The sequence below is a fragment of the Artibeus jamaicensis genome, unplaced genomic scaffold (genome assembly GCF_021234435.1).
Source record: "Artibeus jamaicensis isolate MK-2021 breed Jamaican fruit bat unplaced genomic scaffold, CSHL_Jam_final contig_1998, whole genome shotgun sequence".
Classification (NCBI taxonomy): Eukaryota; Metazoa; Chordata; class Mammalia; order Chiroptera; family Phyllostomidae; genus Artibeus; species Artibeus jamaicensis.
The window spans coordinates 8319224-8345616 of NW_026521407.1; the positions used below are offsets into that span (position 1 = coordinate 8319224).

General features: G+C 48.1%; 1 protein-coding gene across 1 annotated transcript; it reads left to right on the forward strand.

The window, feature by feature from the left end:
* The first annotated feature begins 1257 nt into the window (after positions 1-1257).
* On the forward strand, positions 1258-26393 carry SCPEP1 (serine carboxypeptidase 1). The gene is made up of 13 exons (XM_053657028.1): positions 1258-1379; positions 4136-4284; positions 6740-6829; positions 9018-9173; positions 9515-9589; positions 12896-12968; positions 16507-16544; positions 17026-17154; positions 17743-17836; positions 18688-18801; positions 21443-21580; positions 23502-23665; positions 25822-26393. The coding sequence occupies exons 1-13, from the start codon at positions 1313-1315 to the stop codon at positions 25882-25884; spliced, it is 1350 nt and encodes a 449-aa protein (XP_053513003.1). The 5' UTR covers positions 1258-1312; the 3' UTR covers positions 25885-26393.

Below are 26393 nucleotides of genomic sequence, written 5' to 3' on the forward strand. Positions count from 1 at the left end.
CATGTACCGTATGCTGGGATGTCAAACCTAAGCTTTATAGAATCCTCACAAAAGACACAAGATAGAATGTAGTGGTTTGGCTTTGTCTTTAAGATTTTATTTATCTAACTTTAGAGGGGGAGGGAAGAAGAGAAGGAGAGAAATATCAATGTATGGTTGCCTCTCATGGGTCCCTCGTTGGGAACTGGCCTGCAACCCAGGTATGTGCCCTGACTGGGAATCGAACTGAGATTCTTTGGGTTTGCAGGCCTGCGCGCAATCCACTGAGCTACACCAGCCAGGGCTGGAGTGTAGTGTTTTCTTAGTTCTTCAAATGGAAGCAACTTGGATTTAAAAAAGTATGTGACAGAACAGCATCTCAGCCCTTTCTTCAACCTGAAGCTCCAGGAATCTAATAGATGTTTGGGCTCCTACTGTTCTCAACCAAAACAGATTGTTTTGTATTGACATTTAGTTTAAGCAGTTTAACAGGTGTACCTTCACCTACAGCCAGGTCAGCAGTGCCTCTGGGTTAGCAGCCTTCACACTGAAACTTTTTGTCAATTTTGAGCAGAATATACTGTATTAAAATCTTATTTTATCTCAAAAAATAAAGTGTTGTGAAGATAGTGTTAACAACCCAGAACAATACTGATGACAAATTAGCAAGGGGAAAAAGAACTACAAAAATCTGTATTTTTGTATTCAAAAAGATGAAGTAAAAGCCAGAGGGAAAAAAATATCCCAAAAAGAAACAATGATATGTAGGATCTAACATTTTTCTCAAATTTCCAAAATGTCCATAATATATGTAACTTCATAAGAAGAATGCTTTTTTAAAAATCTCGAAAGTGGAATCCCACAATTTTCGAGGACCAGCTGGCTGGTCCAGGCTGCATCTGATTTGGGGCAGAGGCAGCAGGCCCTTGAAATGCCAGGCCTTTTGTTGGGGAAGGAAGAGGTGGCCAGGGCAGGAAGTACTACCCTCTTTGTTATTTCTCTGTAGTGTCTCAGTCCTGACACACAACTTACGTCAAATGCATTAAACGTCTCTTCCTCTCGATTTTGTCTCCAAAACGGAGAAGGACAACGTGGGGCAGGCGGAACCAACCCCTCTCTCCTCCCAGCCCTTGCCGGGGTCTTGGTTGACCACATCCACAGAGGAAGCCTCGGGCATTGCCAGTGACCCCACGGCGCAGGCCCCGCCCCCACCCCCGCCCCAGGCCTCCCAGGCCCCGCCTCCACCTCAGTCCCGTCCTGGCTCCGCCTGCAGTAGTCACGTGGTAGACCACTGGCTCCAGCCTGTTGCTGATGCTGCAACCTGGTGTTAGTCATGGAGCTGGGGCTGCGGTTCCGTCTCGTGTCGGTGCTACTGCTGCTGCTTTTGGGCCTCAGTACAGGTAGGTTCGGGTGAAAAGTGTCTATATCAGTGACCGGTGCCTCCTTCTCCCTCCAGGGCCGAGAGTCTCGTACTGCGTTTGTGCTGGGTAAAGGAAATAGCTTTTTTCCTGTGCTTTTGAACCTCACTGGGTTTTTTGTTGTTCTTTTGTTTTTTTTAAGTGAAAGTGCTTTTTCTACCGTTTTTTAGCCCTGCGTGGTCTGATGCTCCCTTCTTCCTTGGGTAGAAGTGTGCTCCTTCTACACCTAGGCAGAAGCAGTTGTGCATAATGTATGATTTGGAGAAACTGCACATCAATGAGGTTTCCACGGTCCTCAGGCCACCTACCTCCGTTTTGCTGCCGTCACTGGCTGCTGAGTGGGGTTAAGAGGCTTTTATGTTTTAAACTGACACACGAAGACCCTGAAAATCCTACAGCGAATGGGACGTTTGATTGAGAGAAGGCCTTTTTCCTCTACTTGATCAGCACATGCACTATAATGTCTCCCCACACTGAGGCTTTTTGGGCAAAAGCAAATTCGTGTCTAAAGGGTGACTTGCAAATTGATTTTCAGTCTTCTTTTTCCAGCAAAATGTTTCCTGTTCTGAATCAACTGAGAATTCAAAGTGGTCACGAACTTGCCTTGTGATTTTAAGCAGGTTGCTTAATAGTGGCTTTTCCCCTTTTGTAAGGTTGGGATCGTCCGCCCTTCAGTTTGTGTTTGGGAGATGTCGTTCAATGTGTGGCCCCTAAACTTTAACAGGGGTCACGGCCAGGGAAGAGAGGAGTGCACGGGGTTAAGTCAAAAGGGGCCAGAGCCTTATCTGTCATTTTCAAGGAGACTGTACTCTTGGGTTACTTGTATCTAGACTCTTAGAGTCACATTTATATTCTAGCAGTTCTCTTTTTCTCCTTAAGCCCCCTTTGATTTTCTTGATCTGCAGCCTTATCAGTCACAAACAGCATAGTCTCCTCATCTACTGCCTTCTCTTCTTCAGACCAGTCTTTGGTTCTTTCACTTGCTGCAGACGCTTTACATTCAAGAAGGGAGGAAGTAAAAGGCAGAAAATTCCAGGCACCAAGGGTAATAAGTCACCTTTTAACATCAGTCCTTTTCCCTCAGAGTGGTGTTAAAAAAAAAAGATACTATATCTTGAAAGGTGTTAGCAAAGGTCACACAGGAAATGTATTTAACATACTCTCTTCTGATAATTATTTTGCAGGTGCTAAAAAAGTTAATTAAGGACATTGGAGTTGTAGGATTAAAGGACACAAACATAGTTTTTGATACATTTTTTTTTTTGCCAAATTGCCTTCCCTAAAAGTTACACTTGCTGACAGTACTGAGAGCCAGTCTCCTGTCTCCTGGTGGACCTGAGCAAGTGCCGTCGTTTTTTTTTTGCTTATCAAATAAGTGAAGTTTTTTTTTAGTGACCTCATTATTGCCTTAATTTTCATGTCTTTGAGTAGTAATGTTAACCATTCTTTCACATACTTATCAGACATTCATATTCCTTTTTCACAAGTTATTTCCTCCTGGACTTTATCCATTTAACTATTAGGGTCTTTTATTTTTAAAATTGATCTGCATGAGTGAGGAAAATTACCCATTTTCATATTCATTGCACCTTTCTTTGTTGTTTGCCTTTTCATTTTATTTTAGATGTACAGGAATTTTGTTACATAGAAATGTAACAAGTTTTTGTCTTCAACTCTGTTGATATTTTCCTTAATAGTCTCTCTTCTATTTGTAAATGATTTCTTTATAATCATTTCCCCATTCAGAGGCCAGAAAAAAGCATTTTACTATATTTTTATATTATTTTTAATATTTGAGATTTAAAATTGAGATACTTGCTCTGGTCAGGTAGTTCAGCTGGTAGAGCATCGTCCTGGTACACCAGAGTTGTGGGTTCAATCCCTAGTCAGGGCATATGCAAGAAGCAACCAGTGAATATATAAATAAGTGGAACAACAAATCAATGTTTCTGTCTTTCCCACCATCCCTCTCTCCCTCTAAAATCAAAAAATTAAGTAAATAAAATTGAAATACTTGATTCACTTCAAATTTTTATTGGTTTATTATTTTAAGAGAGGACCTGCAATTTTATGTTTTTCCTTCAAAAAAGTTAACAGTTGCCCCAGGATAATATAGTGAATCATCTCAGCCCACTAATTTGTGATATCTCTTTAATCATATATTAAATAAGATATAAAAACCAGCATGTTGCATTTTGAGATTTTCCTCTTCCCCCAAAATGTAAATCTCTTTTTTTTTCATTTTATTTATATATTTTTAGAGAAGGGAAGGGAGGGAGAGAGGGAGAGAAATATCAATGTGTGGTTACCTTTCACACGCCCCCTACTGCGGACCTGGCCCACAACCCAGGCATGTGCCCTGACTGGGAATCGAACCAGTGACTCTTCGGTTCGCAGGCCAGTGCTCAATCTACTGAGCCACACCAGCCAGGGCTAAATTACTTTTTTTAAAAAACAGAATTACAAAAGTGTTTTGTGCTTATTGTTAAAAATCCAAACATTGCAGAGGGTATAGAGGGAGAAGTAGAAGACTCCATTAAGGAGTTTTCTATTAAGTTTTGTTTGTTTGTTTTCATAATGGAGGCTTTTTCTTACTTTCACAATATAATGGAGTGAGTCAGTTGGCTAAATTATAAACCAAATCATCTCCAGCCTGGCATGGCCACCTCTATGGGACTTGGAATTTATCCAGGCGTTAGACATCCTTCAGGAAAATGAAATCTGTGCCTCTATTTCAGGAGCCGTTTTCGACCTACCTGCGGATGAAGGCAAAGAAGTATGGGATTACGTGACTGTCCGGAAGGATGCCCACATGTTCTGGTGGCTCTATTATGCCACCAGCCCCTGCAAGAACTTCTCAGAACTGCCCCTGGTCATGTGGCTTCAGGTAAAAGTGGCTTCGCTTCTTTGCCAGGTTTGAGGCTGAGATTCCCCCACTTAACACGATATTCCTAAGGGCTCACAGCTCAGCAGATGGTGAAGGACTGATCTGGTCCAGCAGCCAGTGGGGAGTCTCCTAGGCATGAGAGTCCAGCATCCTCCTGAGGCAGGCAGAGGCAGCGGTATACTAAGGGCAAATCAGAGAATGAGGGGTTCTAGCCTTTTACCAGTTTGCTTGTTTGTGTAATGAGCCCAACCAGTGGTAGGATCCTTTACCAGAAGCTCCTGAAGACAAGTTTGACTATATCCCGATGAAAAGTGCTTTGAATGGTTCCAAAGCAAAGACCGAGGTACCTGACTGGGCCCTCCTCTTTCTCTTTTCTCAGTCCTTACCCAGGGCCTAACTTCTTGCCCCCCAGAAAACTCATCTTTTGAAAGGACTCCGCCTCTTGTATTTTAGTATTAGATGTGCGGCCTTCTCCTTTTTCGTGTGTTTGCGTTCTGACCTTGAGCTCTGATGGTAGGATGAAGGCATGGAACTGGTTACAAGGTATTTGGGGGCAGGCAGAGGATTCTTCCTTGCATTCCTAAAATATCTGCGCAGAGGTGGTCCGCACCCACCTGGAAGAGCAATCTCTAGGAAAGGGTTGAGGAGCACGGTCTTGCTTCAGCCTCCGGAAGCTGTAGGCCTGGCCCACCTGGGGCTCCAGGTTGCTCACCAGTAAATAGAGCACCCAGGTCCTTATTTGCATAGGATGCAAATGTCACTTCCTGCAAAAATGTCAGTAATCCTAAGCAGCGTCCCAATACTTTGGGTCCATTTGGCCTATCTGGTGGGGTGGAGTGAGGATGAGCAGTTTGCCGGAGAGGGACTTTCTGTCTTAGGGTTATCAGAACAGCTCCCTTGATGAGCTGGAGCTGAGGCTCCATCAAGGGTGCAGATATGAAAATGCCACAGAAGAAGAACCCACGTGTGTGGCTCCGGGAACCTCAGTCCACCCCAGGCAGCAGGTTGTCAGGGAGAGCCCTGCAGTGGACAAACCCAGGCCTGTCGGTCAGGGGTCCAGGGTACCCGAGCCCTTCCTGCCCCCGGGAGCTATACTAAGATATTTCCCTTTTCTGGGCTTTGGTGTTCTAATCTAGGGGATTTTGCTTTAACTTTTCATTAACTAGCAGAATTTTTTCACCCCCAAGTGAAAGCTGACATAGCAGCAAAAGCAGAAGTGCCAAGGGCCAGATGGCATTCCTGCTGAACAAGTTCCACCCATTCAACCTCCCCTTGGTCATAGGCTGCCTTCTGGCACTCCCTGGGTTTTCAAGAAAATAAGTTGAAAACCCATGTGTAGAAGGTGCAAACCTTCCTTGTGGTTGATTGCAGAGCAGGGTCATTGTTTTATTTGAGTAACTGGCCAACATTCCCCAAAATCAGGAGATGCAGCCACATGGGGCCTGCATGCTCCATCCCAGAGCTGAGTGGCCGGTACCTGGGTACCTGATTTCAGACAGGTACTTGATTTCTCTGGGTGGCTCATAGTCCAGTGTGTGACCTTCGGTTAGATCAACCTTGGGAGCTGAGATGCTATTGGAAGGTTATTAGCTGGTCAACTAACTAACTAACTGGCTCTTCATTTCCTCAGAGGTGCAAAGAAGAAGAAAAAAGATTATGATTAAGGAAGAAATAATTACTAATTTAGATTAAAAGGAGACCTGTTGTGTTTTAGCAGCCCACTGAGGGAACGCACACTGACTTCCCCGGGCAGGTCTTTGGGAATCCAGGTCACTTCATCTGATTGCAGCAGTGAGCTATTTTGGCTGCACTCTCAAGCCATCTCAGCATGGCGGGCGACACATATTTCAGAGTCACTGGATTGCCCTGGGCCATGACAGCACCCCATCCCAAAGTTCTAGACAGGGATTGTCCTCCAGTGGAAGAGAAGTACCCTGCAGTGTGCTTCTCGTTGTCCTTGGCTGGGGGTGGGGGTGGGCATTTCCTGGTGGCACAGTGATGTGGCAAAAGCAGGGTGTGGGAAGGGAGTGCTCTTTTATTCCAGGGTGGACGGTCCCAAGTCCCTGGGTCCAGTCCTGGTAGAGCCCTAATTGCCCCACCCTGCCCCGCTCTGCCCCTGGGCCTTATTGCTTGTCTTTGAGGGAAGAGCTGGACGAGATGGACTCTTCAGTCCATGGCAGGCCAGGATTCAAGTTTGGAGAATCAGAAGTAGGAACATTCCCTCTGGGGGCTCTTGGCCCAGCCCTATTCCTTTTAGAAAGATCTCAGCCGTTAGCAGGGGGCTCCGTGAGCGCAGAAGCCCCTGGTTGACCAGGTCGGTTGTGCCTTTGTGTGGGGTTAACACAGCCATCACCAAATCATGAATCGTTCATAGCAAATGTGGTCATCATGGTGATGACTAAGATTTAACTCACATGTTCTCAGTACTAACTTTTGATTCTTCCCTCTTCCACAGGGTGGTCCCGGTGGATCCAGCACTGGATTTGGAAACTTTGAGGAAATTGGGCCGCTTGACAGTTCTCTCAAACCACGAAAAACTACCTGGGTACGGTGAGGGTGGCCCCAGCTGAAGCTGCTCTCTGAGGCTGAGCCCCTCCAGGCCCACTCCATACTGGGCGGGGTCAAGTTCAGCAGTACTGCCCGCCCCCCTTCCTCTCCTGCTTTTCTCCACTTGTCCACAGAACCCTCCTCTAGCAGACACCCGGGACCTTGTCATCACCCACATTTTGATTGTGTCTGCACTCTGACTCCATATCCCACCCTCTGGCTACAGTGTCCCTGTTCTTTCCCCTCTGTCCCCCCTCCACCCCTGCCTCTCTGCCCTTTCGAGGTCTCTCTAGTCTCTGTCTCCACTCCATCTCTTCACCCCCAGCTGCACCTCCTCCGTGAGCCCTCGGTCAGCGCCCCACCCCCACTCCCTGGCTCTCTCACCCTCCTTCCCCTACAACCTCCCACACCCAGCCTCTGCTGGGTCCCACTCACTGTCCTCCTGCTCACTTTCACCTGAGAATGAATTCTTCAAAATACATAATTCACATACAATACAAGTCCCCATTTAAAGTGTACAGTTTAATGGCTTTTAGTATATTCAGAGTTTTATAACCATTATCACAATCCATCTCAGAACATTTTCATTGCCCTCCGACCCCCCCCCCAAAAAAAAACCTCATACCCCTTAGCTGTTACCCTCCGATCCCTGCTCAGGCAACCACCGATCTACCCTCTGTCTCTATAGATTTGCCTGTTTTAGACATTGTATAAGAACGGAATCCCACAACCTGTGGCCTTTGGTGTCTGGCTTCTTTCACTTAGTGTAGTATTTACAAGGTTCAGCCAGGTACCTCCCTTTTTAAGACTGAGTAATATTTCCTTGTTGGGAAGGACCACGTTTTTTATATCCACTCGCCTGTTGATGGACGCTTGGACTGTTCCCCCTTTGGTTATTGTGATAGTGCAGAGAGATCTGGAGTACAGACATTCTTGTGAGCTCCTGTGTTCATTTTCAGTGGATATACCCAGCAGTGGAATCGTTGGGTCCTGTGGTAGCGCTGTGTTTAATATTTAACAACCCAGGTGTTGTTAATATTCTTCATTCATTCCTGCTAGTGGTGCTCCCCCGCCCCCTGCCTATTTTCCACATGTTCTTGAGTGAAACTCTCCAGTGCAAATAATTTCTCAGTTTACCATCTTTCAGTTATCCCAAAGACCAAGCCCAGATTCCTGGGTGTGGGCCAGCTTCTTACCTCCAGCCACCTCTCCCAGCATCTGTCCACACACACTGTACTGTAAGGCCTCTGCACAGGCCGCTTCCTGGCCTGGACGCCATTCCTGTGGCCACCCATTCACAGCCTAGCTCACCACATTCACACCTACTGTTCTTTAAGACTCACTGCAGGATCCCCTCTTCCTGAAGGACCCCTGGAGTCCTTTGATCCTCTTGTCTCCACACTGGTCTTCCTTTTACTTACTCTTGCTTTAGGGTCTTTGAACAAACTGTTCCCTCAGCCTGGAACATCCTACACTCACTTCCAGCTGGCATATCGCTTCCACTTGCAGTAGCAGGGTGCCTCCCTGGCTTGTCCCCAGGCCTCCCAGAACTCAGAGGGTAACGTGACTGGGGCAGAGAACCTGAATGAAGAGTGAGGAGACCTGGGTCTTAGTCCTAATGCTGCCATTGTCTATCCCAGTTTGTGACCTTGGACAAGTCCTTGGCCCTTTGGGGGCTTTCATTCCTCATCAGTAAGGACATGGCTGGACTGTGTCGTCACTAAGGATCCTTCCAAATGAAAAATTCTATACCTCTGAGAACTTATTAGAGTAAGTTCTGTCCTCATAGTCAACAGGGAAGGCAGGCCAATGTGGAAACTGGATTTGTCTTGCAGGAAGCTGACATGTGGTGATCAGACCTCGGCTGTCCTGTCCCATTGCTCAGACTCACTGCATGGCTCCACCTGCACTAATACATTATTTTTAGGACGTTTGTACCACGTGAAAAGTGACAGCTTACACGCTCTGATCCCCAGGAATATGTTCATCTTTCCTTCTTGCCTTTCCCTGGCCAGAGTAGTCTGGGTCCCTGCCCCTTGATTTTTTTAAGTCCCTTAACAATGGAACCGTAAGCACACCGACATCCACGCACATGTGGTTTTTGTTGCGCTCATACAAGATGGTGAAAAGGTAGTTGGTGGCCGACTGCATGACTGTGACGTTTGACTTTCCTCTGGGGCACGCAGCTGCAGTCTGCCAGTCTCCTGTTTGTGGACAACCCCGTGGGCACTGGGTTCAGTTACGTGAAGAAGGACGGCACGTTTGCCAAAGACCTTACGACCGTGGCATCAGACATGATGGTTCTCCTGGAGTCCTTCTTCAACTGCCGCCAAGAGTTCCAGGTAAGCAAAGCCTCGGGACCAGCCAAGAGCTTAACACTAGTAACACTGCATCCACTGGAATAAACTTCCCCAAGAGCTCAGGGCCCAGTCGATGGCCGCGTTACGCCCCAGACTGGGTTGTGGGGTTTTGTTTCAGTCAACACTGAAGGGGGTTTTCAGCTTGAAGGGATGACCCTGGAGAGAGATTCTAATTAGACGGACCATTCAAATACAGGGAGGGAGAAAGACAGTGAGAAGCAGATTTCTTTGGCCGTGACATGCAGTAGAAATGAGAAATGAATCTGCATGAATGAAAAGGTACGCAGAAGACTTAGTTCTTCTTAAATTTCTTTTCTTGCTAGACGATTCCATTCTACATTTTCTCCGAGTCCTACGGGGGAAAAATGGCTGCCAGTATTGCTCTAGAACTTCATAAGGTAAGAGGGAGGATGACTCTTGTTTGGGTTTCGGACAGAAGCTGATTGTGTTACTTCTTGCGCTCACTTAATACTGAATGGACTTTGAGGGGACAGTGTACATACAGAGTAACAGCAAGTCTGTAATAATAGCCGTGGAAAGTTCCAAAAAGAACAGTGGAGGCCGCCCTACCAGACATCAAACAAGCTGTGAAGCTGCAGTGTGTAAAGTGCGGTGCTGGCTTAGCAACAGACAAGTGGGTGGAAGGTAACAGGGTAAAGAATCTAGGGGCAGATTTAATGTGTACTTAGGTTTATGTATGTATATGTATCTCTGTGTACTCATAGAATACCTATGTATCATAATTCCGTATGATTATATATAGATGAGATGGCATTTTGCATCATTGCGGAACAGGTAGAATAGTCAGTGGCTGTCACTTTGGAAAATAGTAAAGTTGAACCCTTGCCTTGCATAAAACATCAGTTCTAAAGAGATTAACATCTCAACTGTAAAAGAACTTGAAACTGTAAGAGAAAAGTTTTACAGTCTTGGGTAGGAAACCTTTCCTTCCTGAGATGAGGCGCCCAAAAGCCAGAAGGGATAAGTTGGATGTGTTTAGACCACACACAAGTTTAAACCTTCTCGGAGTTCTCTAAGTAATTTTAAGAGAAGAAGTATTTGAATCAGTAAATCCGCTTAAAAAGGACAACAACTTTCTAGAAAATTGACAGAAAATACAGATCTGAAAATATTTAAAAGATTGGTAACACCCAGTTTTGCTGAATGCTCTCATGCCTCTTCAGTGAGTACGAAAATTGGTAAATCATGTTAAAAAGGCAGTTTGGCAGACTCTGTTACTTTTAAAATGTATGTGGCCTTCGACCCAATCATTTCACTTCCAGGAATCTGTTCTGGGGAAGCACTTACACACGTGTGTGTATCAGAGGAGGTTCCGTACAGTACTGCTTGTGAGGCCAGCAGCTGAAACAGGCGCGTGGATGTTGGTAGAGGATTATTTAAAGGAAACAGGTGTATCCTTCCAGGACGGAACACTTGGCAGCCTTCCCAAAGACTGATGGTCCTGAAGGGAAAAAAAGAAAGGATAGCTTCGTTTGTATATGTGTGTGTGTGTACACATATACGCTACATATATGTGCCTGTGAAAGCAAAGAAAGGGGTGGTTAGAAGGATACATAACATGCTAACTGTGGTTCACTAGCAAATGTCAGGGCAGAAGTGGGGCCGAGCTGTCTTTCTGTGTTTAAACTTTTTAAAATTCTATTTATTGATTTTAGAGAGACAGAGAAAGAGGGAGAAAGAGAAACATCCATCTGTTGTTCCACTTGTTGATGCATTCATTGGTTAATTCTTGTATGCGCTCTGCCCGGGGGTCGAACCACCAACCTTGGCGTATCTGGATGATGCTCTAACCCCCTGAGCTACCCAGCCGAGGCCCTCAGTTTAAATTCTATTTTTTTCCACAGTGCGCTTGTAGGAGTTTCACTTTTAATTCCTTATTTTTGTAAATGAACTTTTAATCAGAAGCAGTGTATGTGTGTAACAGAACATTGGAAAACACAGCCGTTAGAATTCCGCCTTCTTCCCACAGAGTTCTCCACTCTGACCACCTGCATGTATGCGGCCTTGAAGTCGTTTTGGGCACTCTCTTGAATCAGTCATGTTTCGGCCAACACAAAGATATTCTACATAGTGACTGTCACCTGCTTTCTTTTTTTTTTTTAAGATTTTATTTATTTATCTTTAGAGGGGAAGGGGGAAAAGAGAAAGGGAAAGAAACATCAATGTATGGTTGCCTTTTGTGTGTCCCCTGCTGGGAACTGGCCTGCAGGGAACCTGCCTGCAACCCAGGCATGTGCCCTGACTGGGAATCGAACCACGATTGTCTGGTTCGCAGCCCGTACTCAATCCACTGAGCTACACCAGCCAGGGCTGTCACCTGCTTTCTTCAGTCACTGGTCCTCATCCTTTCATTTCATGAAAGTTTCATCTCAAGTATCCGGGCTTCCTCGCGGGTCCCAGCACGCCCTCTGTGGCCAGTGTGTTGCTGGTCCTGGCTGCCATGTCCCCAAAATGTGCTTTAGCTCAGTCCCTTCTTGTGAACCTGACTTAGCAGAGAACCGACCTACTAAATTTGCACAATGTCCCATTTTCTGCATTTGTCAGGGAACGTCTTCATGGTGTTACTTAATTTTTAAAAATTATTTTTAAAGATTGTATTTATTTTTAGAGGGAGGAAGAGGAAAGAAAGAGAGGGAGAGAAACATCAATGTGTGGTTGCCTCTCAAGTGCCCCCAACGGGGGACCTGGCCTGCAACCCAGGCATGTGCCCTGACCAGGAATTGAACCAGTGACCTGTCAGTTTGTAGGCCAGGGCTCAATCCACTGAGCCGTACCAGCCAGGATGTTTTCTTGTTTTAGGGCTCTGAATAGCTTGTACGGTCACATAATTCAAAGTTCCAAAAGTGTGAAAGGCGTACTGTAACAGTGCTCTCGCTCGCCGCTGCCCCCTCCCCCATGGTGACCTGTTAGTAGTTTCTTCTGTATCTTTGCAGAGGTGCGTCATGCCTGTAGAAGCTAATTCACGTATTTTCTACTTCCCCGTTTTCGTACAAATGATAGTGTACAGTACGCACTATTCTATATGTCTCTTCAATTGAACAATATACCTTGGAGATTTTTTCATACCAGTTCATAAAGAGCCTCCTCATTTTTTTTCTGAAGTTGCATCATGTACCATGGAAATGGCCACAATTCATTCAGCCTATCCTGTGACATTCAGATCATTTCCAGTTCTCTGCTGCTGCATTACTGTTAAGTGAAAAAAGGGGGGCAGAGGAGCATGAGGTCCTAGGCCGACGTCATCGTCCCACCCTCGAGGGCCTCCCAAGGGGCCTCCCAGCCCTTCAGCAGCTGCAGCGTGCCCACGGAGCAGGGTCTCGGGGAACCCTCTGAGCACCTTGTGGGACACGAGGCCTCGGGGCAGACGGGTGACAGTGCCCCTCTTTTAGGAGAAACACGGGGGCTGCACCAGACCCCACACACATCCTGCCAACACCCTGTGAAAAGAGTAGAGGGAAACCCAGCAGTTCCCACCCATCTGGTAGAGTTACTCTTGTTCTCCAGTGGGTGTCTGAGGCCTTCGGAGGCCGGCGGAGTCTTGGGGAGGAAGGGCAGGGGTCTGCTGCGGTTGCTCGTGAAAGCGTTGTACGAGGACTGGGCTTCCTCCTGTTGAGGAAGAGACAGAGGCCCCTGCATCCCCTTGGCAAGGATGTAAGGATGTTTCTCGGCTCCTCCTCTTTCAGGCCGTCCAGGAAGGGACCATCAAGTGCAACTTTTCTGGGGTTGCTTTGGGTGACTCCTGGATCTCCCCTGTTGGTAAGTACCGAATTTTAGACAGTCCTTTCCTTCCTTTCCCCGGGCTTCCCTGGGACTTTGGGCTGGGGTATCCCGATCAGAGAACAAGGCAGTGGGTTTTTCTGGGTCCTTGGAGAAGTTCACACTGAATGTGTGTGCCCAGGGCCTTCCAAGAAATTTGGGGATGAGAACTCATTTACGCTGCCCCTACCCTGGGCTGCTGGGGACTGAACCGAATTGTCTTCATTGGATTCTCAGAACAAAAGAATCGCATTTTACAGTAGAAGACATTCTAAAGGCTCTGAGAGGTGGTGGAAGCTGGTCTCTGACCTACAGAATGAATGGCCTGGCCAGGATTCAAACCTAGGCCTGTTTGTCCTCTTGTCCCCTCCCTGCACTGGGTGTTAGCATGAGCATTTGGGGCGAAATTCCCATCTGTCACTGATGGCAGTGATGAAACAAGGTCACCATCAGGTCCTGCACTCGGGTTCAGAGTTTCATAACCGGAGCATCAGCATCCTTGTTGGGAGTGCAGATTAGAGTTATTTACATTGCAGACATCCGGGGCGTGACCTGGGACACCTGCAGTAGCCATCCTAGTACCTAACTCGGACACAGGATGCAAAATCTCAGCCCTGCTGACATTTTGAGTCACCCGATTCTTCATTGTGGGGGCCTGTGCTGTGCCTTGGAGGGTATTAGCATCTCTACCCTTAGACGCCAGGGTTTCCACTGCAGTATGACAACCCGAAATATTTCCAGACATTGCCAAACATCCCCTGGAGGGAAAAAAAAGCTACTCCTGGTTGAAGACTACTGTTCTTACCCAACAAAAGCTGGCTTTTCACAGGCAAAACCAGCCTGTCAAGTTAGAAATCAGAAGAGAGTTGCTTGAAGTGGGGAGGGGGAATAAGCTGGAACGGACACGGGGAACTTTCTAGGCTCTCCCTGCTCTGTCTCTTAGCCGGGGTGCTTGTGACCTGGGCGTGTCCATGTTTACAGAGCCGTGTCCCCAATGGATTCAGGATATGCTGGTGCTACTGGCATGGTTATTTCTTGCCCTCATTCTTGGCATCTCAGAGAATAATGGCACCACCAAGACTCTGAGTCATTGAAAAAAGTGCTGCCGCTTGTTTGTCCTTCCTGGATGGACCTCCTAGGACACCAGGAAGCTGTGGGTACCTTGATCACAGGCAGGAGGGTCCAGCAGGTGTCTTGACAGGTGCCTCACTCAAAATTACAGCGCTGGCCCCCACGCTTCCTCCTGGGGTCTCATCACAGTTTCGTAACTACAGGAAGCACTTTGCATGTGCTTACACCACCTCCATGGGATAGATGCTGTTATTATCCTGATTTGGGAGATGGTGAAACTCTGAGAGGTTAAGCAGTTTTTCTAGAGTCACACAGCTAAAGCCAGGACTTGAATCCGGGCCACAGCCACTGGAATTCATGTGCGTAACCACTGCGCTGCCACCAGGAGACCAGGAAGTGTAACCTCATGGCTGCGCAGGTGCCGTTCACCTTGCCATGACCCGCCTCCCCGTGTGAATTTCTTTGTCCAGATCTTGCTCCCTCCTTCCAGATCCACTTTGTATTGCCCCTGCATCCCAGAAGTCCTCCCTCTTTGAGGGGGAAGCACTATTAATCTTATGAACAATTATTAATTGCTTGCTAAGTAGTTAGGTACAAGGAGAGATATAAACACACGTTTCCATGTCCTCCAGAAGATCTGCACAGATCAGCATGGTAGCCAGAGAACTCTTTGTGACTATTTCAATTAACTAAAATGCAATAATTTTTAAAAAAATTTGATAAAGTCCAGTTGATTTTATAAGACTCAGTTACTCATGTAACATTTTAAAAGATTTTATTTGTTTATTTTTAGAGAGAGGGAAAGGTAGGGAGAAAGAGAGGGAGAGAAACATCAATGTATCTATCAGTCGGTTGCCTCTCACAGGCCCCCTCACTGGGGACCTGGCCCACACCCAGGCATGTGCCCTGACTGGGAATCGAACCTTTCGATTCACAGGCCAGCGCTCAGTCCATTGAGCCACACCAGCCAGGGCACAATACAATTTTCAGTCTTTTCAGTTGCACTGTTCACATTTCAAATGCCTAGTGGTCACACATGGCTATTGACTATTGTTGGACCACACAGACATAGAACATTTCCGTCATTGCAGAAAATTCAGTCGGACATCTCAGGTCTACATCAGAGGTCAACAAACCATGACCTACAAGTCATGTCGGCCTTGCCCCTGCTTTGGTCAATAAGTTTTTTATGAGGACACAGTCACACCCTTTGATTTACATATTGTTTGGAGGCTGCCCCAACAAAGTCGAGTAGTTGTGACAGAGACCTGCAAAGCCAAGAATCTTTACTCTTTGCCCTTTTAGAGAAAAAGTTTGTCGATTCCTGGTGTAGATCAAGCAGGGAGTGGGACGCAGTGGAGACTTGCAGACAGTTTTGTGTTTCCAGAAACCAGGACACCGGCTTAAAGGTTGGCTGGAGAGGGCCGTGGGTAGGTGGGTGCTGCCGGGTGCGCCTGCGTGTCTCAGAGCACTGAAGAATACCAGTCCAGTGCGTTGCTGTGCAGAGGGCTCCGTGGTCACCCGAGTTCTGGAAGTGTTAACCCCGGGTTCCGCCTCCTTCATCGGCACAGCAGACGCTCTGAGAAGGCCTGCAATAAAGAAATGTGTTACATTTTGCATAACCCCAAAGATATTTCACCGAAGAATTTTTTTCTTTTTAATACATAGATTAAAATTCTGCAGAACTGAGGTTATTCGAAACATAGGTACTCTGGGAGGTTTGGCCTTAGATTGCCGTGGACGGCTTTCAAGGAAAGGAGGGGCATATTTAAACGTACTTTACAACTTGGGATCCTCGATACTGTGTTGGCTGGCACGTCTCTGACCTAGCGTCACGGTGGTAGTGAACTTGTCTAAAGCCAGCCCCACCGTTCTCTGTGAGGGCAGGCATTGTCTTACTCATGTTTCTGTCTTACAAAGCTCCTTACCAGCTTCAGACCCTTTGTAAATTCTCAATGCATTTGTGGAATGGAAATGAACTGATTGGTAGTGTAACCACAGACGCTTGAATTATGTAATCATTAGTCTTCTTCCTTAATTAGCAACTTGGCAGAAGATAGTGTCCCCAAATGGGAGGAGCAGGCAGGAAGCAGAGCAGAAGTGTGAGGGCGGGGGGAATACTGTCAGCTGTCAAAAGCCTCTAAGTGGATAAGAGCCTCCGCCACATAAACACAGCCTGTGTGTGGGGATACCATCCCTGGCCATGACTCACTCACTGGGCCAGGTTCATGTGCCATTAGGCCTGAGTCAGCATGGGTGCCCACACCCTGGTCCCACCTTCCAGCCAGGGAGACAGCAGCTTCTCACCTGCGTGGGCCCTGGGGCATGATGGAGGAGCCTTTCGATGTAAAGCCTCAGGGTTTTCTGCTTCTGGCTCTTTCTGCTTTGGGAGAGAGACCAGTTAGGTTTTCCTCTGGAAGGATGGAGCCATGAGGGACTTATGTTGTGCCTGTGTGGTTTCCTTTAGATTCGGTGCTCTCTTGGGGACCTTACCTGTACAGCATGGTAAGTAGGTGGGCCTCGCCTCCGCACCCTCTGCGGTCAGCAGCCCAGCCAACCTCTCTGGCTCTGCTGTCGGAAAGGACAAGGCTAGCTGAGTGCCCCTGTGTGGGTGACACTGACCCATGGGGACTTTTAGTCCATATCAGATGGGAGACCCTAAGCAATAGCTGGCCTCAGGGACAAATTTCAAGAAACATCAGCACAGTGATCCCATTTTGCCAGGTATAAGAAGCACCATTTTATAAATCCCCCCAACTTTTTATTATAAAAATGTGCACCTGTGCAGAAAAGTTGAAAGATCACTGTGAACATCCATATACTATCATCTAGACTAAGTTAACATTTTGCTGTATCTCTTCCATGATAAATCTGGGACTTGTGACAGATGCTTTCGTCTATAAACTCCCCTTTCTCCTTCCCACTCATTCTGTCCCCATCCCTAACTGTAGCAAAGCCAGATTTGTGTTCTTGATTTGCATTGCAGTCTCTTCTGGATGACCAAGGTCTGGCAGAGGTGTCTCAGGTTGCAGAGCAGGTCCTGGATGCCTTAAATAAGGGACTCTACAAAGAGGCCACCGAGCTGTGGGGACAAGCAGAAATGGTAGTCGAACAGGTAACAAACAGCACACGTTCTGGGGCCAGCCCAGGGTTTTTTGCCCATGGATGTAGGACCCTTGGTTGGTTTTACCAGGACTGGGGTCTACCTTGAGACTCCCCAGAAATCACACTAAGTGATAATCTGACCTCAATGAGCAGTGACAGGGTCAGAAAGCCACCCAGCCCTGCAAGACTTGCTTGTCCCTTGACTGAATGTATGGTTTCTATGAAAAACAATATGGCTTGTAGAGGTGAGTGTTTGTGTCCCTGGCAAGCAGCCTTCTGACCCCATGGAGCCAGAAGGAAGAGTGCACTGGCTATAGACTCGAGTTCGGGGGACCCTCTGCCCCTCTACTCCGTGTAAGTGAACATACAGTCCCGTCATTTTTTCCTGCAGCATCTAAGCTCCACTCATGAGCTGCTCACTACCCCCAGGAGGCCGGGCTGGCTGAGCCTGCTGAGATGTGTTTCTCTCCAGTCCGAGCAGATTTGCAAAGAGAAAGCTGTCCTGGAATAAGATGGATGGCCAGGTGCTTTTCTGGTTTTGCAACATTGATAATGGAGAAATAAAGAAAACAAACAGCCGCATGTACTTCTATTTCAGAACACAGATGGGGTGAACTTCTATAACATCTTAACCAAAAGTGCTCCCATGTCTGCAGCGAAGTCAAGCCTAGAATTCACCCAGAGCCACCTAGGTGAGTGAACCTTGACGTTGCTGCCTCATCTTCTGTGCAAGAGGAAACCAGTGTCCTTATACAAGCCTTATTTTATTTATTTATTTTAAATTGTACTTGACATACAGTATTACAGAGGCGTACAGTGCAGTGACTAAACATTTGTATACCTTAGGAAGTGCTTACCACAGCCAGTCTGGTAACTGTCTGTCACCGGACTAAAAAGTTTTCTTGATGTGTAATTTATGTGCTGTAGAATCCACCCATTTCAAGGGTCTTCTCAGTGATTTTTAGTACACTCACAGACTTGTTACCACAATCCAGTTCTCGAACGTTTCCCAGAAAGATCTCTCATGTGTGTCCACAGTTGACTCAGCCCCTGGGCAGCCTCTGCTCTCTCTTCGTCTAGACTTGCCTTTTCAGGGCATCTCACAGAAATGGCATTGTGCAGTAGGTAGTCTTTTGAACAGCTGGCCTTGAACTTTGCAAACCAGCCTCCGCGCACTGAACTGCGACATCAGTCCTCCTGTAGGCTGGATCGAGCTGTCTTTCAGCTGCTCCAGCTTCACCATGGGTGCCAAGTGCTGGCATCTTCCCTCTGTTAGAGGCATGTAAAGGCGGCAGGAGTCCTCCCGAGTCGGCCGTGCGGGACAGTCTCCATGGCCCCAAAGTACTTTAAAAGTGCAGCAGGCATCACTGATGAGTCCTCTCCACTGTCTACGTGGTTCTGGCTTTCTTTGTCTGGGGTGAATCAGGGCGATGCTTTTCACTTCGAAGCTGAAAGCCTCTGTCTCACCCGCCACATCCCCAGCAGCTTGGGAAAGACGTGTTACCTGCACTCCTGTGACTCACTGTGTGCCAGTCTGTTTCAGTTCATCTCTACCAGCGCCACGTGAGACACCTGAACCCTGATGACTTGAGTCAGCTCATGAACGGCCCCATCAGAGCGAAGCTCAAAATTATTCCTGAGGACTGCTCCTGGGGAGGTAACTTCCGTGACCTAACGAGGTGCCACTTGTAGAGTTGGAGGGAGGCGAGAAGAAAGGTGCAAATTCCGAGCCTTCGTCTGTAGAATGGGTCTCACGGATGGTGATTCACATCAGCTAGGGTTCAGATTTGGTTCCAAGGAAGCGGTTGGTTGGGGGGGAAATAAAGTGGTTGGTTAGGAGTCGATAATTGTGGGAGCCAGGTGTGAGTGTGTGGGATCATCACACTCTTCTCTTGACTTTTCTGTCAGTTTGAAGTTTTTCATAGTAGCATGTGGAGGTTTGGAAAAGCCGAGCCCTGCCCTGTCCGGGTTGCCCGGTTGGTTACGTTACTGTCACCCTGATACACCACGGTTGTGTGTTTGTTCCCTGGTTGGGGTGCATACGAGAATCAACCAGTGAATTCATAAATAAGTGGAACAGTGAAGTGATGTTTCTCTTTCCCCCTTCCTCTCGCTAAATTAAAAAACAAACAGGAAAGCCATGCCCAAGGCCACAGTTGGTCACAGGTGTGGCTTCCAGACAGAGGTCCTTTTGGACAGTTTGAGCAGTCCTCTGTGTAGTCCAGGGGTTTGCTGCATTTTGGCCTGGAGGTCATAGTGAGGAAATATTGGGGTCCTCGGAGACCAGGCCGGATAGAAATCTTAGCTAAGTTCCTCTTTAATCCTCTGGAAAGGCCGGGAGCAAGCAGAAAACCCAGGCTCCTGGAGGGGAAACACTCCAGGCTGAAGAGGGTTTTGTTTGTGTCTGAGACTCCCCAAAGTCACGGCCGGAGGGTTTCTAGGGCGGCCCCTTGTCGGCTGTGGAGAGGCTAAGACTCGACTCTGGCCTTTTCTTCCTCGGGGGACACGGGCCACCCTCAGAACCCACAGTCAGCAGAAGGCTCCTCCCAGACCTGTATCTTCATTTCCTCCTCACCCCTTAGAGTTTTCTAGAAATGAAGAAAGACGTTAATTAGGTCAAATAAAAAGAATGTGGTGTCAGAGCTGCAGGGGGTGGGGACAACTGTGGGGAGCTGTCATGGTGCCGAGAGGAGAGGTGTGAGCATCACAGGAGGTCAGGGGCAGCTTCTCTGGTGACAGGGACCCTCCCTCCCTGCCCAGTGATGGGCCAGGCAACTACTTTTTTCCTCAGACGATGCCTCATCGAAAACTCCCTTTGGCTCCAGATGCGTCTGTGTATGGAATGGAAAGAACCTAGTGTTCTTGGCCGATATGCCAAGTGTCCTGAGTTCTGGTCGGTGGTTCAGCCTACATGCTTTGGGGTCAGCCAGGCCTTCGTTCATGTCCCAGCTTAGGACTAGCTGTTTTGACCTTGACATGTTTCTTAGTCTCTCTGAGCCTCATTTTCTTTAACAACTGTGCAAGTTAAGAGACTTGAGAGACCTTACCTCCCAGGGTAGCGACAAAGAGGAAACGAGGTGTTGCTTACAAAATACATACTTAGTTTAGTGACTGGCAAATAAAAATAAGTGTAACTGCTATTGTCATTATTGTGCAGTATGGTGGTGGCGGTCAGGAGTCCAGTGGGAATGCCGAACTGGCCGCCTCTTGTTCCCTGGGGCTAGTCCTCCATGTGGTCACCGTGTCTTGCCTGGGCCTGGTCCTCCATGTAGCTTTCCTGAGGGCTGGCACTGAATTGCTTTGGTTTACCACTGGGGTAGCCCTGCTTGTTCAGAACTTAGAACCCGGCCCTAGTGGAACCAAAAAAAGGAGGAAGACTGACGTCAGCCCGAGTCCAGGTTGTTCCCTGGCAGGACCAGCCTAATGAGTATTTTATTTTATTTATTTACCGTATTTTGCTGTGTATAATGCTCACTCACAATTTTGACACAAACTTTTAGGAAGAAAAATCTTACACTTTAATTTTTTAATTCGACTTTTTATTTATTTATATTTAGAAACAAAACTGATTATTGTACTCCAGGGTGGTATTTTGTATACAGCTATCATTATTGCTTTCTAGAGTTACACTTTTAGCACATAAACATAAATAAAAGAGTTAAAAATGTTTATGTACATTAAGGAATTAGTCCTACCCATGTATAGCATGCATCCTTATTTTTCCCTCAAAAATCTGGGCAAAAGAGTACGCATTATACACAGCAAAATACGGGGTATTTACTTTTTTCATCCTCACCTGAAGTTATGTTTATTGATATGAGAGAGAAACTTCGATCAGTAGCCTCCCACATGCATCCCGTCCAGGGATTGAACCCACAACCTAGCCATATGTCTTGACTGGGAATCGAACCTGAAACCTCTTGGTGTACAGGATGATGCAACAACCAACTGAAGCATCTGGCCAGGGCTCGAATGAGTATTTTGGAGCCTCCCCATTTCCTTGGGCATTGACCTTCTCTGGACTTCAATTGCTCATTGAAAATGCCGTTGCTGTCATCACTGCGCTTGAGTGAATAGAGCATGCGTGCTGTGCGTGCCTCCCTTCTGCGTGACCGACGCAGGGCCCGGGTATCCAGGCCGGCCGGCCCCTGCTGGGGAGGTGTCTGTTGTTCAGACCGTGTTAGGTGCCGCCCTGGGCTTGTGTGTGGGTGCCGGAGCCCAGGAGGCTCTGGGCTGAATGGGGCCTCTGGTCCTGGCAGATTCCAAGCTGCTACCTCTTCCTGCTTCCTCACACGTAGGCCAGGCTAACAGCGTCTTCCTGAACATGGAGGGGGACTTCATGAAGCCCGTCATCAGCATCGTGGACGAGTTGCTGGAAGCCGGGGTCAACGTGACCGTGTATAACGGACAGCTGGATCTCATCGTGGACACCATGGGTAGGGACCCACTTTCGGTGGCACGTGGAGGTGGTGTCATGGGTTGAGCCGGAAGGGAACCAGCCTCAGATGTGTTTACCTTGGGGCTGGTGACATTGAAATGCTTGGATATAACATTTGCTGCTATATCCATCCACCCCTGACCTTGACTCTTGGAAAACGGTGGAGCTGCCTGCATCTGTGACCCCTCAGAGGCCCATCCAGCTTTTGAGCCCTTAAGTGTAACTAAAGAAAAGAATGACACCGACCCCCACCACAAAAATGAAATGGAAGAGGTTATTATGACTTTTGGGCAGATGGACTATTGAATTGAGGGGAAATGGTGCAGGGTGAATGAAGACTAAACTCTAGGGCCTCCAAACCCAGGGAAGTGGTCTTTGGGGAGTCCCTGTCACACTGGCTGTCACCTCATGCCCCCTTCCGGGCTCAGTAGGGCCACGTAGAAGCACAGAAGCAGGTTCTCAGAACCGGCCGGTGGTCAAGGCACACGGTCTGGCAGGTATGACGTGTTTCTCAAAGTCAGCAGGACTCAACATTTTTGTGACGTGTTAGCCCGGGGAACTCAGGACAACGTGAAAAAGTCCTGTGTTTCTTCTAGACACCGCTTGGGTAATCCACATTTCTATCTCCTAACCCTGAGACTTCTCATTCCTCTGACAGCCCTGTCCCCTCCAGAGGTGCCCAGTGTCCTACACAGCACACGGCAGTAGGAGAGTTAACAGCAAAACCAGCCGGGCTTCTCAGCCCTTCGGTGTCTCTGGCAGTCTGGGTGTCCTGAGGAGCTTGCTACAAGTGCACAGTCTCAGGCCCCACCCAGACCTGCTGAATTAGAATTTGCATTTTTACAAGAGTGAGGGTTTTTAATTTTTTTAAAGATTTTAATTTATTTTCAGAGAGGGAGAGAAACATCCATTGGTTGCCTCTCGCACGCTCCTAACTGGGGACCTGGCCCACAACCCAGGCATGTGCCCTGACCAGGAATCAAACCAGCCACCTTTCGGTTTGTAGGCAGTGCTCACTCCACTGAGCCACACCAGCCAGGGCTCTGTTACCTTTTTTTTTTAAATTTCCAAAATGTATTGGGATGACATTGGTTGATAAGATTATACAGGTTTCAAGTGTCCGATTCTGTAACACCATCTGTACATCACATTGTGTGTTCACCAGGCAAAATTTAGTCTCCTTCATTACCGTGTCTTTGACCCTTTAATCCTTCTCCACCTCTCCCCACCCCTTTTCCCTCTGGGAGTCACCGCATTGCTGTGTCTGTGGGTTTTTGTTTATTCATTGCTGTTGGGTTTATGTCCCACATACGAGTGAAACCACATGGTCCTTCCCTTTTTCTCTCTGACTGACTTCGCTTAGTATGATATTCTCTGGATCCATCCCCGTCACAAGGGACGGCACCTCATCTTTTCCTAAGGCGGGTAGTACTGCCTTCTATGTATGCCTCCCGTCCTCTGTCCAATCATCTGTCGAAGGACAGCTCCATTGCCTGCGCGTCTTGGCCACCGAGAATAATGCTGCAGTGCACATAGGGGTCGTACATCCTTACGAATAAACGTTTTCAGATCTTTCAGGTGTAGATCCCCAGAAGGGGGGTCGCTGGGTCACATGGTAACTCTGTCCTTAATTGTGAGGCGCCACCATGCTGTTTCCCATAGTGGCTGCACCAGCCCACAGTGAAGGAGATTTCCTTTCTCCCCACACCCTCTCCACCCCTCGTGATCCCCTGCCCTGTTGACAACAGCCATGCACACAGGTGTGACGTGGTGTCTCATTGTGGTTTTGATTTGAATTTTACAAGGGTGAGTTTTTGTGCACCGTTGCACTTTGGGAAAAGCCACGTCCTAGGACCTGCATTTTCTTTTCTGCTCCACCCAGCAGTGCCCGCCAGGCCCACATTTGTTTCTCTCGCCAGGTCAGGAGGCCTGGGTGCGGAAGCTCAAGTGGGCAGACCTGCCCAAATTCAGTCAGCTGAAGTGGCAGCCCCTGTACAGAGACCCTCTGTCTTCTGAAACGGCGGCTTTTGTCAAGAGCTACAAGAACCTGGCTTTCTACTGGATTCTCAAAGCTGGACACATGGTGAGCGGGAGTCTGCTTTTGCTCCAGACTCTGAGTTGTCCTCAGAGGGAAGCCGCAGGCAGTGGGTTTTGGGGGGCGCACCACCTGGGGGGGTCTTACTCAGAGCGCTTGTGGATTGGGAGTGTTTTGAGGCCTCTTCCAAAATTCTGCCATTAGCGCTTCATTCTTTTGAGTCTAGAAATTCTCATTTGAAAGACCAATTCCTGCTGAGAGTTAAGCTGGGCTGTCTGTTCTGTACTCTGTAGTTTAAATGAATTTAACGTTATCTCCCTCTTCATTGTCCTGAGGAACACACTGCCCTGGGGACAGAGTCTCCTTCCTTGAGGTTTTCGGGATGTGAAGACGGGAGCTTGGTGCGCGGTGCTGGCACACGCTGAGGGAGTGTCCTCGAGCAGCAGGCAGCGTTGGCTCCGGAGGCTCCAGAATCGCAGTTTGGGAGAGGCTTTGCCTGCAGGCCTGGGCAGGGAGGCTCTTGTGCTCCTGTGTTTGCAAAGCGAGCCCCTTTTTAAGACAAATTTTATTTACATTTAGAGAGAAGGGAAAGAAGGGAGAACAAGAGGGAGAAAAACGGGTGTGCAAGAGAAACAGATCTGTCGCCTCTTGCACGCCCCCAACTGGGGATCTGCCCTGCAACCCAGGGATGTGCCCTGACTGGGAATCGAACCAGCGACCCTTTGGTTCACAGGCCGGAACTCAATCCCCTGAGCCACACCAGCCAGGGCCTGAGCCCTCTCTTTTCCCTCGTATTGTGAGCGGACTAAGTGGCTGAAGGAGACGGTGGAGGGCTGGATGCTCCGCTGCCATGCACGTGTGTGCGGACATCCACCCCTGCCAAGGTGCCGGAGCTGCCCCCAGCCAGCTGGGGTCTTGCGAGTGGAAACCAATCAGTGTTTCTCTCAAACATCCACATGTCTCATCTTCTCTTTCATCCTCCTTTCCCCATCTCTAAGAATAAATTTTAAAAAACTTTTAAAGAAACCAGAAAGAAGAAAACACTGAAGAGAGAATGAAGGCAGCAAGACAGGGCGAAGGGGGCGTTTCATTAGTGGCTCTGAGTCTCTGAGCACCTTCAGAGTTGAGCAGGCACGTCTTGGACCTTAACATACCAGAGAATCGGGTGGGAGGGGAAGGAGGGAGGAGCTAGCCACACACAGGCTGGGTGGCTCGCCCTTTCCCCTTGGTTTGTCACAGAAGGAGCAAGAGGTCGGTTGGGGGCAGCCTTAAAATAGCTCTTGGAGACTGTTCCTAAATCATACCCCAGCCACTTCCCCTTTGGTGGGTGAAATGCCGGTTTGGTGGACTTACCATTCCTGGGCAGCCTGGGCGGGAGAATGGGGCCAGTGAGTGACGTGCCATAGAGAAGCTTGGAGTCATGGAATTTCAGGGCTCGGAGTCCTCAACTCGCTGACCCCGTCGTTTGTGGAGGAGAAACTGAGACCTCTGCCCTTACCCCTTTGGGTGGTGTGCAGGAAGAAGTTTTTTTTTACAGTAATTATTCAGAAACTCTAAGCGAGAAATGAAACAAAGTTGACCACAACATAAAAGTAGGGATGCCACCCACACAAAGGGTCTCGCGTGCTGGTTCATGTCCTTTACAGTTTTGCCCTTAGCTTCCCTCTTGGGCCGTTTTTCTACTCCACGCCTAGTCTCCGATGCTTCCTCCACAAAGAATCCTGTAAAACAGCGGTCCCAGTTTCATGGGAGACAGGGTGGTGGTGGGTACCAGGAGGCAGAGCTGAGGTGAGCTTAGCTCCTGGCCTGGCTCCTAACAGGCCCCAGACCAGTGTGGTCCAAGGCCCTGGGGGTTGGGGACCCCTTCTGTAAAATGTTTGGAGTTTTCTGTCTTCGTAGAACAGGCTGGGCCCTAGCACAGAAGCAGAGGCCTTATGAATAGCTGGGCAGATCAGCCCCACGTGGAGAAAGTCCTTTCCTCAGTGCAGACATCAGGCCCCTGCCACCCAGCAAGGTTGGGGCCCAGGAGAGCTTTTGTCCGGCACAATGGACATTTCACAGAAATGACCATCCCTTTAAGGGACGCACCCAGGTGCATCTGTGCTCCCAGGGTGCTGACACAGAGTGGGCACTCTTCTGGGGCTCAGGATGCCACCCCCAGGAACAGAACCGGGAGCACTAACTTGGGTACTGCTTGGTTCTAGGTTCCTTCCGACCAAGGGGACATAGCTCTGAAGATGATGAAGCTGGTGACTGGGCAAGAATAGGATGCCCTGGGCCGGAGGGAGCAGCTCGGCCTTGGGGCTCGGAAGCTGAGGCGAGCACACTGAAGCTGCAGGAAGCCCCTTCTCCCCGCAGATCTAACTCAGGCCGTCCCTGTGAGGGTCCCTGCCAGCTTCCGCCGAGAACAGACTCACTGCCTGTGTGGCAACTTCAAAATCACTTCTGCTTCTGAAAAAGCCTGGAACTTTTAAAAATGGATTTGTTTTCATCAAAATGAAGGTGTTGAATTACAGTACATTTTTCTTGCTATAAAAGCCTACGTGATTTATATTAAAAGGTGGGGGTGGGATGTGGGCAAACAACCAAATAAACACCTCTCTACTCCCTTCCCTGGGATACGCACTTGCTACCACTCCAGTGTATATCCTTGGCAGTATTTTTTTTGCTATAAATACATTTTTTACAGAAATCGAATCATCATTTTACTGCCTCCTTCACACATCACAATGTCGTCATCACCTTTTCATGTCAATAAATGTTCTTTTATAACATT